Raw genomic sequence first — 16,181 nt, 5'->3', positions numbered from 1 at the left:
GTACCTGCTGAATGACAAAGTAATACAGCTTCTGTATTTTAGGGTATGTGAAATTTGTGGTGAATACTATTGTCATATTTGTTGAAGTAATTTGGCACTTGACTAAAGTGTATCATTATGTACGCTTTCTTCCCAGTATTTTATTCTGAACATTTTCGGACACATAGCAAAGCTGATCATCACCTTTGAAATTATATGTCCCATGAAAGCAAGGGACCATACTGGTTAGATATATTATTCTCCTAGCCCGCTCACATAAAAGGTATTCAAAGTAATTTTGAATGAATTTATCTCCCTTTCTCTCTTCCTTCTCCCTTGCTTTGTTGCCTCTAATGTTTCCTTGGTACCTTTGATTGAAAACCTGATTAAAAGATGGAGGCAGTGGTTCTCAAACTTTGGAGGGTATTAGAATCACTTGGAACACCTGGTAAAACTACAGAGGCCAAGTCCTCTCCCACTTCAAGGAGCCTGGACCTGTGTGTTCTGCATTAGTTCTCAGGAGACTGATACACAGCAGTATTTTTGAGAACCATTGCTCTAGAGGAAAGCTTTTGAGCAATTTTGGCGTCCTTGAACAATTAGCTTCTTATCAGTTCCTAGAGAACTGGAGTCCTAATATATCTAGAGGATTTAGAACTGCTTCCCCCACTGGAAGAACTTCCTGAAGGTGGGAGCCATGTCTTTGTACATTTTACTTTTATTCTCAGTGCCTAGTATCAGTGTTTGGTGCTTATACTTTTTGGAGACTTCTGAATAAATGGATACACTGGCCGTGGGTTAAAATGGATGTAGTCTTAACACAGGCTGCCTCGGTCTGTGAGATGGAGAAGACTGGAGCCATCTCTGATAAAAGCTTTCATTGGCCAGAGACTTTGTCTAAGCATTACAGCTCACTGGGCGTGACCCCTGGTGCTCTTAATCCTTATACCGTGTTTCTGAATCCTGTCATCTATTCTTCTCTATCTTACATTTCTAGATTAAGCTGTCTTAGAACCAAGCCCTACTTAAATAGCCAAATTCTTCTCTGCTACCATAGCTAAAAAGAGTATTACTCCCTGGACCCAGTACTTCTGGTGTCAGCATGGGCCTGACAGGGACAGTATTGGAGGAACTGTCATCTTCCTTGCATCTTGGAACTGAGGAAGTACCTCAGCCTGTGGAATGGTAGTTTGTGTTCTGTGCAGTGAGGAAGTTCTAGTTCAGCTATCGACTATGTGATATTTGTACCCGATGTACTTGGATTTCTCATCTGTAAAATGCTAGGTTAAGACATAAGATTTAATGTCTTTTCCTATTCTTAACATCCTATAGTTTCTTGGGTCCCATCTTGCCTTTAGTCCTTATAAATTTTGTTTCTCTATCTAAGAGGTCCTTCCTTCCTCTGTTCCTCCAGTGAGCCCTCAAGGAAACTCAGTTCTAATTGCTGGGTGTTCCAAAGAATTAAAGATGGGTCTTACCAGAGACCTGTCACTTCTGCATATGCTGTCTTACCCATTACATGGTTTAAGTTTTTTTTTTTTTTTTAAAGATGACGGTGAGATAGGTAGGAGACTCACTTCTTTAATTCCTATAAGTTGGATCTCTGACCCTTTTCTTACCCACCTCTTTTATTCAGCAATGACCAAGAAATGCAAAGATCCTCTTTTTAGGGCTATAGCTTGGAAGGTGTTTTCTGGATGGTCTCATTCTTATTCAGACTGAATACATGTCTTTTATAATGTTGTACCCCATGATGCTTCAGGGTGTTTGTTTTTTAATACACTCAGACATATTACATATTATTTTGGCGGGGGGCTAGACTGGGGATTCTACAAAACTATGATGCTATCTCTATGGTAAACTATAATTTCAAAATGACTACTTTATAAACAAGTTATTCTGGTAGCTTAATTAAATATTTTTGTAAATCTGTATTTTCATTATTATTAATTGTTATTAATTATTGACTATCTAAGCTGAAATGGCCCTTGAAAATCATTTTCGAAGTGTCTTTGTTGCTGTTTGCGTTGTGCGGGTATGGGTATGTGTGTGTGAAAGAGTGAACTATGAAATCTGATGGAAGACCATAGTGTTTGAATTGCTGCTCTTCTCTCTACTTAGAAGCCTTAGGAAGAAGGGTTCTGGGAGTGATGATGAGATAACAAAAATGTGCTGTTTGTGTATTTAGAATTTTTGGCTAATATGAGCATCACTACCCTGTTCTGTTTTCCAACTTGCTTCTAATCTCATATATCCTTGGGCCTCTATGCTCAAGCCAGTAACTATTTACTCTGGGTTAATAACGATAATTGCTATATAGTTGATTTTACTGTCTGATCATCTTAGGCTAAAGAGGATAGAATACTCATTGTTGTATAGGAAAAAAATTTGCAAGACCTGTGTTAAACTTCTATTTTTACTTAGTTGTATTACTAATATGTTCCAACAGGAAAAGCTTTCAAAAGATATTGATTACCTTATTGGCAAGGAGAGCCAGGTGAAGAGTCAAATTTCTGAACTAAACTTGTTAATGAAAGAAACAGAGGTAAGTGATAAACTGGTTTGCATATTTTTCATTTATTCATTTAGATAATTATTCATTTATAAAATTTTGAGGGTATTATATGAGCTGGGAATACAAAGTTGTGTTAGATTTCACTTCTGCTTTTTTGGGACTAAGGAAAAAAATGTAAAAAAATTGTAATGCCATGTGATCAGTGCTGTGATAGAAGTAATGATTAAATGATATTGGAGCATGGAATAAAGAATGACTAACTATGTGGCAGTTAGGTCTCAAAAGGGAAATGATAGCTTTTACAGTTATATTTTACAAAATTAACATCACATTTGAAAAAATGTACTACCTGTCGATAGAACCAGGTTTATTTAAAATTCCAGATATTTCTAAATATGTTCCTGACATATGTTCACCAAAGGACAGGAATTAGAATGTTCATAGCTGCATTGTTTGTAATAGCCACAAAGTGGAAACTACCCAAATGTTCATCAGTAGTGGAATATAAATAGCAGTAAGAATGAACATCTTCAGCTACATGTAACACTGTAGATAAATCTTGGAATAATGTTGAAAGAAAGGCGCCAGATACTATGGAGTAAATACTATGTGATAACATTTATAAAAAGTACCAAAAAACGGTGACTGGACTATATTTTTAGGATTCAGGATAGGAGTTGATGAAGAGGGGAAGATTAGTGCCTGGGACGGGTATAAGGATGGCTTCTGGGATACTGGTGTTGATGTAAGAAACATCTAAACCTGTAGAGAATTTTAATGAGTTTTTTTGAGCCAAACTGACGACAATTGCTTGGAAGCAGAATCGCAATGGATTAAGAAAATTCTCTGGAGAATGGCAGTTTTGCAGCTTATTTTATACATTAGAATCAAAAGAGGAGATGTAAGGAGGATTCATTGATGGTAGATTAAGGGGGCAGGAGAAAGCGAAGCAGGAAAGTCCCTGGGACTGGATAAAAAGTAAAACGGAGGGACCCACTTTTTTTACTTTGGAGGGTACAGGAGTTAATAATTAACATTTACAGCCCACAGAGATGGTATGGGGGTGTGGGTTAGGATGAAGATAATAACCACAGGGCTTTGTGGTCTCCTCCTCTGGTACAGTGGGTTGGACTCTGAGGAGTCTGGAAAAAAGGGATGACTCTGATATTTCAAAGGTATGTTCTCTTAAACGTAAAAAGACAATGAACAGGTTTACTTAAGGTAAAAATTGACCTCTGTCAAGAAAGCTACAGGCTCAGGATGTGACTATACACCATGACCTGCTTTTAGTTAGAAATTTTTATAGTCAGACCATCCTATCTGATTACTTTTGGTCTCTGTTTGTAGGGACCACTATGCTGGTCTCTCCTGAGCTTGTCAGGTTTAGTATGTGGCTTTTTTTTTCATCCACTCTGGTAATACTCTTTTATTTAATCTGGATGCTGGTTACAAGGGTGTGCTTGAAAAGAATTATTGATCTTCTACACTCGCATATACATTTTTCTGTTTGTATACTATATTTCAATAAAAAATTAGAAAAATTGATAGCATTTAAAAAAATATAGGAAAAGAGAATAGGATTGGGTTATTTTAAAATTCCAAATATTTTTAGCTGTCTTTAATGTGTATTTCTTTTTTCTCTTTGAAATAAATTGAAGAGCCATTATTCCTGATTACTTTAAAAGTTGTAATTAAATATAAAAATAATCTGAGACTGTTACTTCTTAAACTTTTTTCAAAAATGGGTTAAAATTATTGAGAAATTATGTGAATTAGCACCGTATCACTATACCAATTAGCACCATACAATAGTATTGATTGCTTTTAATATTCTTTTTCTGATATTCACTGATTGCATTTACCACCCTAATTAAGTTGTTTTTCCATGTAATTTAAAAGTGGAATTTTGTTTTTATATTTTTATCTGATTGACAAACTTTCTTAGTTTGTTGGTATAACCCTCCAACACATAGCAAATTATCACCTACATTATCGAGTTGCTTCAGGGATTGCATCTTCGGTCATTTTAGGTTTGTTTTTCTCTTGGTTCAGTCATGCTACCCTTCTGAAGCAAGGGAAATCCAGTGCCTGTTTTTGAGTTTGTCATTCAGTAGTTTGAAAATTGAGGAACTCAGGCGTCAAGTATTCATGTAAACACCAATTCCTTGGGATCCTGGAGAAATTATTTAGCTTCTGGTATACCTTTGACCTAAGCTGCATTTGTAGGCTTATGAGTAAGAATCTTTTACACTAGAGAATTTTTTCCATTCTTGATTTTTACTCAGTGATGACTATGATACTTATCCTTTTACCTGTAATATTCTTAGCTAGGGAAAAAATATCTTTTTACCTGCATATGATATTTCTGAGTTTAATGCCTTGATAGACCATTGACATACTACCAAAATGTTACCACCCTCTTCCTCCTTTTCCATCCTTTAAAAAAAAATTTATTGTTGGGGTTAGGAAACAAGGGAATCTGGAAAAAATTTCCTTTCATTATAAATATTGGCCGGAAGTCATTAGAAAATACACAATGTACTTCTGTCATATATTTTCAGATTTTAAGAATGTTCTTGAAAGCTTTTTTCTTTTGGCTGCTTCTTAGGAGTCAATCATGATGAGTGCTTACAAGTACTCTGCTGGTCTTATTTTCAAATCGAGTTGATCTCTGATTTTGACATTGAAAATGTTTAATAAGCGCTGCAGATAGGATCATTTTTTGACAAAGTAGAGGAATAGCTACATTGTACAGTGAAAATAATGTTTATTGAGAATACGTGACATTATGGTGGTATTTTATTTAAATAATCTTTTTCAGTCTTCAGAAAAACCTTAAATGGTTTTTCTTATCCCTAGTTTTCAGTAGAGAAAAATTCAAGCATACAGAAATTAAATAACTTACCTAAAGTCACACAGGATTTAATTATGCTTACAGTTCTATTAATTTGACGAGTTACATTTTTATATCCTAGAAAAGGATATCATTTTACTAATTTTCATGGCTGTGATTTACTTTTTTAAAAAATTGGAATAGAGTGGAGATGGTCAAAAATTTCCTGAATTAGAAATGAATTAAAAATTCTAAAATTGTATTTTCCAGTACTTGGTTAAGTCAGTTTATTTCTGCCTCAATTTCCTTTGTATTCATAGCGAAGGTTTTTTTTTAATTTAATAATAAATTTATTAAATAAATTGTTTATTGCTGGACTTTAGAGATTAAAATCTTAAGGAAGGTACAATATTACAAAATTGCAAACTATGTCTAAATGAAATTTGCTGATTATTCCTTGTTAGGTGTATTTGATGGCCAAATTATTGTTCTGAAAATTTCAAAGACTCAGAATTTATTTTCTTCATAACTTGTAGGTTTGTTTTGTTCATTTTTGGTTATTTTGTGAAAAAACATTTGGATTTAGCAGATGAGGTAACATTTGGCTTGTTTTATAACAGTGTAATGGAGAGAGGGCCAAAGAGGATGCAATTACACATTTTGAAAAGCTCTTTGAAATTCTAGAAGAGAGGAAATCATCTGTTTTGAAAGCAATTGACGCTTCGAAGAAACTACGATTAGACAAATTTCAGACTCAAATGGAAGAATATCAGGGGCTTTTGGAGAACAATGGACTTGTGGGATATGCTCAAGAAGTGCTTAAGGAGACGGATCAGTCTTGCTTTGTACAGACAGCAAAACAGCTCCACCTCAGGTATTTTACTTTTAATTTACAATCTCTTTAGCAATGTCATTAAATGCTGCTGCATGTTTTCACTTTAGCTCTGAATGGTTTATAATGCTGTTATGTTGTTAGTGGAGTACTCTTACTCACTCTTAACTGAATGTTGGTGAAGTTTCTTTTGTTAATCACATTGCAGATACTTAGTCGTATTTGCCTTTTTAACGAATCATTTTTATATAACATATCTGTCTGCAGAATACAGAAAGCTACAGAATCTTTGAAGAGCTTTAGGCCTGCGGCTCAGACTTCTTTTGAAGACTATGTTGTTAATACATCTAAACAAACAGAACTTCTTGGAGAATTGTCCTTTTTCTCTAGTGGTAAGTTTTAGTAACAGCAAAGCCTTACTTTTTTTATCTGAATTTGTGTTGTGTAAAAAAAAAAAAAGAAATACTTTTTCTTCAGTTTGATGGTATGAAGCAACATCTCAGTTGCCCAGAATCATTATATACTAAAATCATTGTATTTGTTTTAATAATTATGTTTTTTATGCACAAAAACCATATTCTATTGATTTGTGTGTGTGTTTCTTTTTTTAATTTTATTATTAGTTTCAAGTATACAGTACATTTATATAGTTTATAAAATAATTTCCCTAATTGCTCTTTCTCTCCTCTGGCCCTCCACCTAGCCATTACATTAATGCTAACTACATTCCCTATGCCGTGCTCCCCATCCCCTTGACCATCTATCAACAACTAATTTGTACTCCTTTAACCCTTCCCCCAAACCCTCCTCCCTTCTGGCTATGTTTTTAAACATTGTGTGAATGGCATTACATTGTATGTATCCTTTTTGTAAATTGCTTTTTAAAAAAATTACGTTTAAGATAAATATTTGTTAATATACAAAGTTCTGGTTTAAAGTTGTGTTTTAACTTTATCGTATTTTGTTATATAAATCATTTCTCTACTGAGACTGTTTCTATTTTTTTCACTACTGTGATGCTGTAGTGAACATCTTCAGCAGTATTTCTTTGTGCACATGTAATGTGAGTTTCTCTATGGCAGAAACCTATAAGTGATATCTTCAGGCTAAAAGTGACTCTAAGATGGTCAAGTGTTTACCTTGCTATTTTAGTTTGCTAGGGCTGCTGAAACAAAATATCACAGATTGAGTGCCTTAAATAACAGAAATTCTTTTTCTTACAATTCTGGGGGCTAGAAGTCTGAGAGATTAGGGTGTTGGCAGGGTTGGTTTCTTCTGAGGCCTCTCTTGTTGGGTTTGCAGCTGACTGTCTTCTTCCTGTGTCTTCACGTTCTTCCCTCTGCATATCTATCCAAATTTTTCTTATAAGGACAACAGTCATATTAGTCATATTAGATTAGAGCCCACTCTAATGACCTCATTTTAACTTAAGTACCTCTTTAAAGACCGTCCTGATAAAGTCACATTCTGAGGTTCTGGGGATTAGAGCTTCAGCATGTGAATTTTGGAGGGGACACAGTTCAGCCCATAACATTTGCTTATGTTTATGTTTTGCTGTTCCCTGGCAGGGAGGTCTTCCTTTCCTTTTTTTCGTCTCACCTATTCATGTCCCTCAGATTTCTCTTCTAGTGATGGTGAACAATGAGAATCCTTAGAAAGGTATGCTTGTAGTCTAATTGCTATGTACATATAGATGTGTGAATTTATACGTTCAAAGGAAATTTGTCTTGTTGAAAGTTAAAAACTCTGAAGGATTATTACTGTGCCCTTTCTTTTCATACCTGTACCTGAATCTCCTTTCAGATATGTACTTATTTTGTTTATTATTACAATATTGTTTCCAATTTTGTATTTGTTACTGTTTCAAATGCTGATTCACTATACTCCCACTTTTCTCGAAAGGTGTACTTGAATTGTTTTTCATACCTGTGCTAGTTTATTTAGGAGTGTCAGGTCCTCTCTCCCCTGGGGATCCCAAAACAGTCTTTGGAAAGATGAGTTTGAAGTGGATAATCTTGGGTTATATCATTGTATAATAAAGAACTGGTAAAACAGGTGGGTGAGAATGGAAAGTAGTTACCTAGCTTTTGGCTAATGGATGTTCTCATTTTTTTTCCTGTGTGCACATTTTTTTTTAGTAAGCTATGTTTCAAAAAAGAAAAGAAAGGGATTTGGATAGGCCATACTAGTCATGTTATTTTGTAACTAGCTTTTTTTTCCCTTTTCCTTTAAAATATGTTTTGAATGACTTTCTAGATCTCATTAGGGCTACGTAACATTTAGTTGTGTAAGTGTACCATTCCCAGACATGCTTATACGTTGCCTACATATAGCTGGGGGATAAGGAAAAGAGGGAGACTTCTATTTTCCATTTCATATACTTCTCTATGATTTGATATAAATACATGTTTGTTTATGTGTGTGTGCATGTGTAACTTTTATAGCTTATTCATACTATATGACCCAAGCAGTTAAGCTTATTAGAATTTATTCAATGGAAAGGATTATGGATATGCACAGTGATTTAGCTGTGATATCTTAATCATTGTATCGAAAGTGAAAAATTAGAAGCATGTTTCTGAAAACAATTAAATGTTGATACATCCATGTAGTAGAATACCACTGGGAGAAAAATACTGGCAGGGTCTATACAAAATTATTGTAGTGATTATCTTTGAGTTACTTACATTATTTTGTGTGTTTTCTGTAGTTTCTGATTTTCTTACAAAAATATGTATCATGCTAAGAACAAGAAAAAATTGTTTAAATTTCTTACAACTCTATGGAAGAAGATATGACAAAAAATTGTGTAATGTTTCATTGATTTTTTTGTTATTTACACCAAACTTGGATTTTATATTTATTAAGATAATTATAGGAGAACACAGATTAAAAATTTTAAGTCTAGGGTTGTTACTCAGTAGGTGGAAATTGAAGGCATATAGTTAAAAATTTTAATTTCTAGTGTTTTAGAATTAATATACTATCTAAAGCCAAAATTGAGTCTTTTAATTTTTCTTTTTTTCATTCTTCTCTTTTATGAACACAATTATACCTCTTTAAATCTCTTTTTTATTATTTATTCTTTTTAAAAAATTGTAGGAACACTTACCATGAGAATCTATTCTTTTAGCAAATTTTAAATGTACAATACAGTTGTTGACTATAGGTCCAGTGTTGCACTGCAGATCTCTAGAGCTTATTTTTGTCTTGTTTAACTGGAACTTTATGCCCGTTGATTAATAACTGACCATTTCTTCTCCCCAGCCCCTGGTAACCCCATTCCAGTCTATGATTTTATGAATTTGACTATTTTAGATACTTCCTATAAGTGTAATCATTCAATTACTGTTTGTCTTTCTATGTCTGGCTTATTTTTCTTAGCATGTCCACAAGGTCCATCCATGTTGTTGCATATTGCAGGAATTATCTTTTCTTATACACATAGCATTATAGATTTAGAAAACTGGACAGTACAGTAATCATTTACAGTAAGTCAATACATCATTTTTATTGAGGAAAAACATAGGTGCTTTAAGACAGTATTTTAATGTTGTTTTCTGTTTCATAATTCTTTCAGGCATAGATGTGCCAGAGATCAATGAGGAACAGAGCAAAGTTTATAACAATGCTTTGATAAATTGGCACCATCCAGAAAAGGATAAAGCGGATAGCTATGTCCTCGAATATCGGAAGATTAATAGAGATGAGGAAATGTTGTCTTGGAATGAGGTAGAAGTTTGTGGCACAAGTAAAGTTATTTCAGAACTTGAGAGTAACTGTAACTACGCTTTCAGAGTAAGAGCTTACAAGGGTTCAATATGTAGTCCTTGCAGCAGAGAATTGATTCTTCATACTCCTCCAGCTCCAGGTATTGTGACTATTGGGAATAGAAACATATAATTAGAAGAGACCTTGATAAAAAAAAATAAACTAGTTACTGTCTCTATGTAGACCTACATTGAAACCAGCTCTCGTTTCTAAAAGGTTCTAGAAAAGTAATCCTTACCCAGCTAGGATTTAGAAATAGACTGAATACTTGAATTTTCACCATGTAGGCTGAGAATATAGGATTAGATATTTGAAGGAACAGGACTGTTAATTTGGGATTAAAGAGCATAAATGCTGTCTTACAAGCTTGAAATAATATAATTCTATATTTTTTGATTAGTTTATAGAAATCTGTAGACATAGCATCTAGGTAGATATTTTAAAAAGTTATTGGTATAATATGAAATATAATTTTGATTAACCTAATTCTGACTTGTCTGGATTTTCTCCTTAACGCAGTACTTCCCAGCACTTCCATGGGGATGGAAAGCATGTATTAGAACCACATAGATAGCTTTCTCCCCATACTACTTAGCCACGCCCCCTCCTCTGCGTAGTGAAAAATCACTGATACTACTTATAGAGTATCTCTATGAATAGGGTGACCATTTAAATTTATTTTGCAAACTGGGAGACTTTTGGCACGAATTATCATGCCAGAACAACAGGTATTCCCAGGGAGAATGGTCAGCCTACAGACGGAAAATGGTTTTAGCTTGCTAGTAGACAATTTTTTTGTTATGGTATAATATAGTTAAAATTTTCCATTTTAACCATTTTTAAGTGGCATTGAGTGTACTTGCAATGATGTGCAACCACCACCACTCACATCCCTAGAACTTTTTCATTTTTCCCAAACTGAAACTTCGTGCCCATTAAATAGTAACTCCCCATTCCTCTTCCCCAGAGAGCCTGGTAACCTTTGTTCTACTTTCTGCCTCAATGAATTTCTTATTCTGGGTACTTCATAAAAATAGATTCACATAATCCTTTTGTAATCCTTTTGTGACTGGTAGATTTTAAGGTTCATCCATGTAGTAGCATGTATCAGAAATTCCTTCCTTTTTTAGACTGAATAATACTCTCTATTGTGTGTATAAAGCCCATTTTCTTTATCCGTTAACCCGTCGATGGACATTTGAATTGTTTCCACTTTTGGGGCTAGCAGCCAATGTTATGCTTAATGGGTTTGAGTTGATAGAGACTTGGTGTTGAGAAGTGGTGTTATCTCCATTTTCTAGTTGGGAAAATTAAAGTTTATGCTAAATTGTAGTTAAATGCTTGAGCAAGGGTTCAAACCGAGGTCACCCTGAACATAAAACCTGTGCTTTTTTTTAACACTGTACATTATTTCTCATGTCTGTCATGTTGATGAATAAGGAAAAGATGTTATTAAAATAGCAGTTATTTTCCAAATTTATAAAACTTGGAATAAATATTTAAGAAAATGTACAGATAATTATGAAAATATACAACTCTTTAGGGATAAATGGACAGATCTAATAGTGTGAAATATTTGCAACAGATTTGCTATATCTATTCCAAGGAACTGCATTCATAAGTTTTCTCAAATATTTAAAATATTTTTTTCTGCCTTTGAGATTTCTGAAGATTTTCAGGAGTAGAGAATTCTTTGGAAATTTTTTCTAAGTTAGGGTTTTGGTTCGTCATAGTTTAGTGTAGGGTAGTATGTACATCTTGTGTCTTTTTAGTAATTTCTATTTGAAAAGCCTATCATATTTAACTTTAAATTATAGAAATGCTAATAAATATTTTTTTCCAGACTAATTTTAAACTCTGTTTTCAGTTTTCAGTTTCCTCTTTGATGAAAAATGTGGCTATAACAATGAACACCTCTTGTTGAATTTGAAGAGAGACCGTGTAGAGAGTAGAGCTGGGTTTAATCTTCTGCTTGCTGCGGAACGGATCCAAGTGGGTTATTACACAAGCTTAGACTACATCATTGGAGATGTTGGAATTACAAAAGGGAAACACTTTTGGGCCTTCCGTGTGGAACCGTATTCATACTTGGTCAAAGCGGGAGTTGCTTCCAGTGATAAACTGCAAGAATGGCTCCGTTCACCCCGGGATGCAGTTAGTCCAAGGTAGATTCTTTTATTGATCTAGAACTTGATAATTCTTTTAAAAGTAAATATCCTTGTTTAGGGATGATAAAACTGAAAATACATGGATTTATTTATTCCATTTCAAGTACATTTCTTAGATTCAGGTGTTTTGCCTATGCTCCTGTGGCTGGCTAAGCAAAGGAGGCAGGTTTCTTGTATTTATACAGTGAATAATGAGATTTAGCAGTTAATTTCTGATGCCATGAGAAAATAAGTCTGTTTGGAATACCTCTTGATTATGATATAGCTTTGCAGTTTTTTAAGTTTTGAAAGTTTTTCACATCAGTTACCTTAATTATGTGATACATATATAGTGAAATGCTTCTCATTAACATACATCACAATAGATATTAAGTTATTCTTTTGTTATAGAACATTGTTTTTTTAAATGCCCCCATAAGTACTTTACAAAATTGAGTCATGGTAAGCATGTTTCCATAGCAAAGAATTCCAACTTCTTAAGAGATTGACTATTTAATGGAGATTGCACAGTTTAGTTTTTTAAAAATGACGTAAGGTGAACTAGCCCAGACAAATAATTTTGACCACTGTGTGAACAGAATCCCAGGTTAACAGTGATAGGAAAAACTTTTGCACAAAGATGAGAAATTGACTTGACGGTGAAAATTGTATCAGGGAAATGGTTAATTAAACATAGTGTCATTTAAAAAAATGGCATTTCCACTTGATAAAATATTAGTATTATCCTGTTTCAAAAGTTTGTAACATGAGAAATGTTAGAAATAAAAAACACTTATTAAAATTATTGATGTATCATCACAAATATGTAAAAAGCAAATTATATATAGGAAAAAAATGGAAGAAATTTTGTATCACAGTTTTCTATAAACTGCCGCTGTTTTATACCAGAGAGGGAAGAATCCGTCATAATACTTGTTTACATAATAGAGCCATGTAGAAATCTTAAGTGGGAAATAGTTCTTCAGAAGAGAATGAAACATGCTTTCTTTTTCTCCTACATTATTATGTAGCGCTCATTTATTTTACTTAGTTTGGTAATTCTTTGGATTAGGGTGCACACCTTAGTTTTGTATTTTCTTATGATCGTGTGCCATAAATATTTAATCTTTGATAGGTCTTTCAGTTCCCATCCCACAATTTGTTTTTAATAGGCTAAAGTTATTTTTTATGTTCTCATCTTTGTATATATGTTTTATGGCTGAATTTGGGCCTGAGTCTGTGATATAATTCTGAATGGCAATGTGTAATCTTTATGTTTTTAATTATGTTTTAATAGAAAATTTTGATAATACAGTTTAATCTTAAATCAGTGTGTGTTATGAAAATGTTTCAAAGATGCTTGAAGGTTTTATGGATAATGATACATATAAGATTCTACTTTGTGTATTGTATTTTAGATATGAGCAAGACAGCGGGCATGACAGTGGAAGCGAAGATGCCTGTTTTGATTCTTCACAACCCTTTACATTAGTTACCATAGGCATGAAGAAATTTTTTATACCCAAGTCACCTACTTCTTCCAAAGAACCTGAAAATAGAGTTCTTCCCATGCCAACAAGTATAGGGGTTTTCCTTGACTATGACAAAGGCAAAGTGGGTTTCTATGATATGGATCACATGAAATGCCTTTATGAGCGCCAAGTGGATTGTTCGCATACGATGTATCCAGCATTTGCATTAATGGGTAGTGGAGGAATTCACCTTGAAGAACCCATCACAGCAAAATATCTAGAATACCAAGAGGACATGTAGTTTAAGCAGCAAGTTGTGACTTAGGATGAAAAATGTGAGCAAAATAACGCCTTGGTGTTAACCTTCGTAACTAATTACATATCACCTGAGTATTCTGTCGCCACACTTGTCTTTGTTGTGTGTGTTTCTTCTTTAAAACACAGAAAACCTAAACAGCCTTGCCTCTTCCATGTCACTATTCCGCCTTTCACAAATAACTTTTTTCTTTCCTGGTTAACACTGAAATGGTTAACTGGATTGTTCTTTTTTATGAACAAGAAATCTAATTTATTTGTTAGCTGGTGTTGCTGACACGTTCCTTTTTTGGGGCTGGGGAGGCATACAAATGTATTTATTATGCTTCTTTCGTGGTTTTTTTTTTTCATTTTTATATCATGTTTATGTCCTAAAGAAGATACTTTTTAAATGCCTTATGGATAGAAATTAGTAATAAGCCTCGTGTCTTACATTTGTTTTTAATAGGAAAACAAAGGTATAAATGGGTAAAAAGAAAAAGACCATAGAAACAGTAGTGTATTTAAATGGAAAATTATGTATTTTGAGGTGTGTAATATTAATAGTATATTGCCTGGAAAATGAATACTACTGTGTTTTTTTTTTTTTAAGACCCTAGACTGTTTTTTACCCTTAGCTGTAATCCCCATAGCTGTATGTGTAGTAAACATGGTTTCTTGTGGGAAACACAAAGTTCTTGATTAAAACATAAAGTTTTTATTTCAGAACATTTTTTTTCTGAAAAATTTTCTTTTTAGTTGCTCTATGAAAATATTTGCACTTATATAAAATAATATTTCGTAAATAATAGTGAACATACACTGGTATTTGTCATATTTTGGGTTTTTATGGGCCTTCTTACTGTGTCTTGTGATTTTTTTCGGCACAGATATTACATATCTGATTGTTCTGGTTTATATATGTTTAAAAGTTCATGATCTATTTTTAGTGTCATTAAATATATTATTAAATGTGGAATAACTGGTCAGTTGTATGACATTTTCTGTGGCTCATTGGTAATGAGCATTTGTAATAAGCAAGTAAAAATACAAATTTAATTTAGGAATAATTAAAATTATAATGACTTTTAAAAGTTCTTTTTATTTGAAAAATTATATTTTTTCTAAATTTTATGTTCATTTTTGAAAGTTTTTTTTTAGGTGGTTTTATATAAACTGGTTAGTTTTTTTGAAGTTAAAATGTTAGAAACTAGACTTATGCATTTTAGCATTAATCATTTTGAGATGCTTGTGACATATTTTAATAGACTAACCAAAACTCTTAGGTCTTTTAAAAATATATATATTCTAATGGAAATCTATTATTCAGGCTTTAGCCCTAAATTAGGTCCCCCAACCCAACCCAAATAGAAAATATCATGGAGAATTTTATTGTTAGTAGGCTTTGTTACTTTCCCACGTAAGAATAGCACTTTATGACATAGGCTAAATTCAACAAATATGCAGTATTATGTGGATCATTGTGCAATAAAACTGCTAAAGTCACAAGTGTGGTGAAGTTTGATAGTCTTAAGCCTGTGTAAGCACATATCATGTAGACATTTTAAATATAAAGCTTTCACAGAAATAAGAAAGCTGTTTAAAACATTGTATAGTTGTATATAAATTGTTCTGGATTTTAATTTGTAATAAAAATTAAAAGTAAGTATAATTATTGAAATCTGCATTCCAGGAATTCTATGTGTATATGGAAAAATGGAAACAAATTGTTCATGAAAAGATGTTTAGCTGAATATATGAACTCAGAGATAAAGTTTTATATAAAGTTATTTTGGGTACTTAATAGCTTTTCATTTCTTGTGGAAATGATCATTAGGAAAGCTTAACATGAAACTGATTTACTTCAATTAATCGATTAGTTTGTCTAATTTTTCTGATCCATAATAGATGAGATTTTGATCAGAGTGGCCCTTTAGTTCACATTTATACTCTTGGATTATGGGGCTCTGGTAGTTGTGGTTGGTTGTGGATCACAATGAATTGTTACTAATGCTTGATGAGTCTTTAAAGAGATAGATAAGAGGAGATTCAAAGCTATCCCTATGATACTGTGTAATAACTTCTCATAGTCACAGTTGCTTTTCTTGAAAGTAGTAGGAGCTAGAGTTATCTACTGGAGATTGAACACAATCTGGTGCTGTTAAATCTTTGCCAAAGCCCATCATCTGATTAGGCTCTGAGAGGGTGTCCCATATGAGGACATAATCAGTTGTATTGCTACAGAAAACAATTGAGAACTAGTGTTACAGGCTAGAATACACTTAAGAAATTATGTTATACTGGAAAAGTCTGCATTCATTTTAAAGGCATTTTACCT

At 33.2% G+C, this 16,181-nt stretch overlaps 1 protein-coding gene across 1 annotated transcript in view; it reads left to right on the top strand.

Moving 5' to 3' along the window:
* The window catches only part of TRIM36 (tripartite motif containing 36), a 31,541-nt gene extending 17,588 nt beyond the window's left edge, over positions 1 to 13,953 (top strand). The window contains exons 5-10 of the mRNA XM_006913290.3: positions 2,429 to 2,524; positions 5,948 to 6,201; positions 6,427 to 6,551; positions 9,740 to 10,030; positions 11,798 to 12,095; positions 13,496 to 13,953. Of these exons, the coding sequence (XP_006913352.2) occupies positions 2,429 to 2,524; positions 5,948 to 6,201; positions 6,427 to 6,551; positions 9,740 to 10,030; positions 11,798 to 12,095; positions 13,496 to 13,850 (1,419 nt within the window). The 3' untranslated portion in view covers positions 13,851 to 13,953. The remainder of the gene's footprint in view (positions 1 to 2,428; positions 2,525 to 5,947; positions 6,202 to 6,426; positions 6,552 to 9,739; positions 10,031 to 11,797; positions 12,096 to 13,495) is intronic.
* The last annotated feature ends 2,228 nt before the right edge of the window (positions 13,954 to 16,181 follow it).

Source organism: Pteropus alecto, unplaced genomic scaffold (genome assembly GCF_000325575.1).
Source record: "Pteropus alecto unplaced genomic scaffold, ASM32557v1 scaffold20, whole genome shotgun sequence".
Lineage (NCBI taxonomy): Eukaryota > Metazoa > Chordata > Mammalia > Chiroptera > Pteropodidae > Pteropus > Pteropus alecto.
Note: the sequence above shows the minus strand (reverse complement) of the source record. Positions and strands in the feature narration are given on the sequence as shown.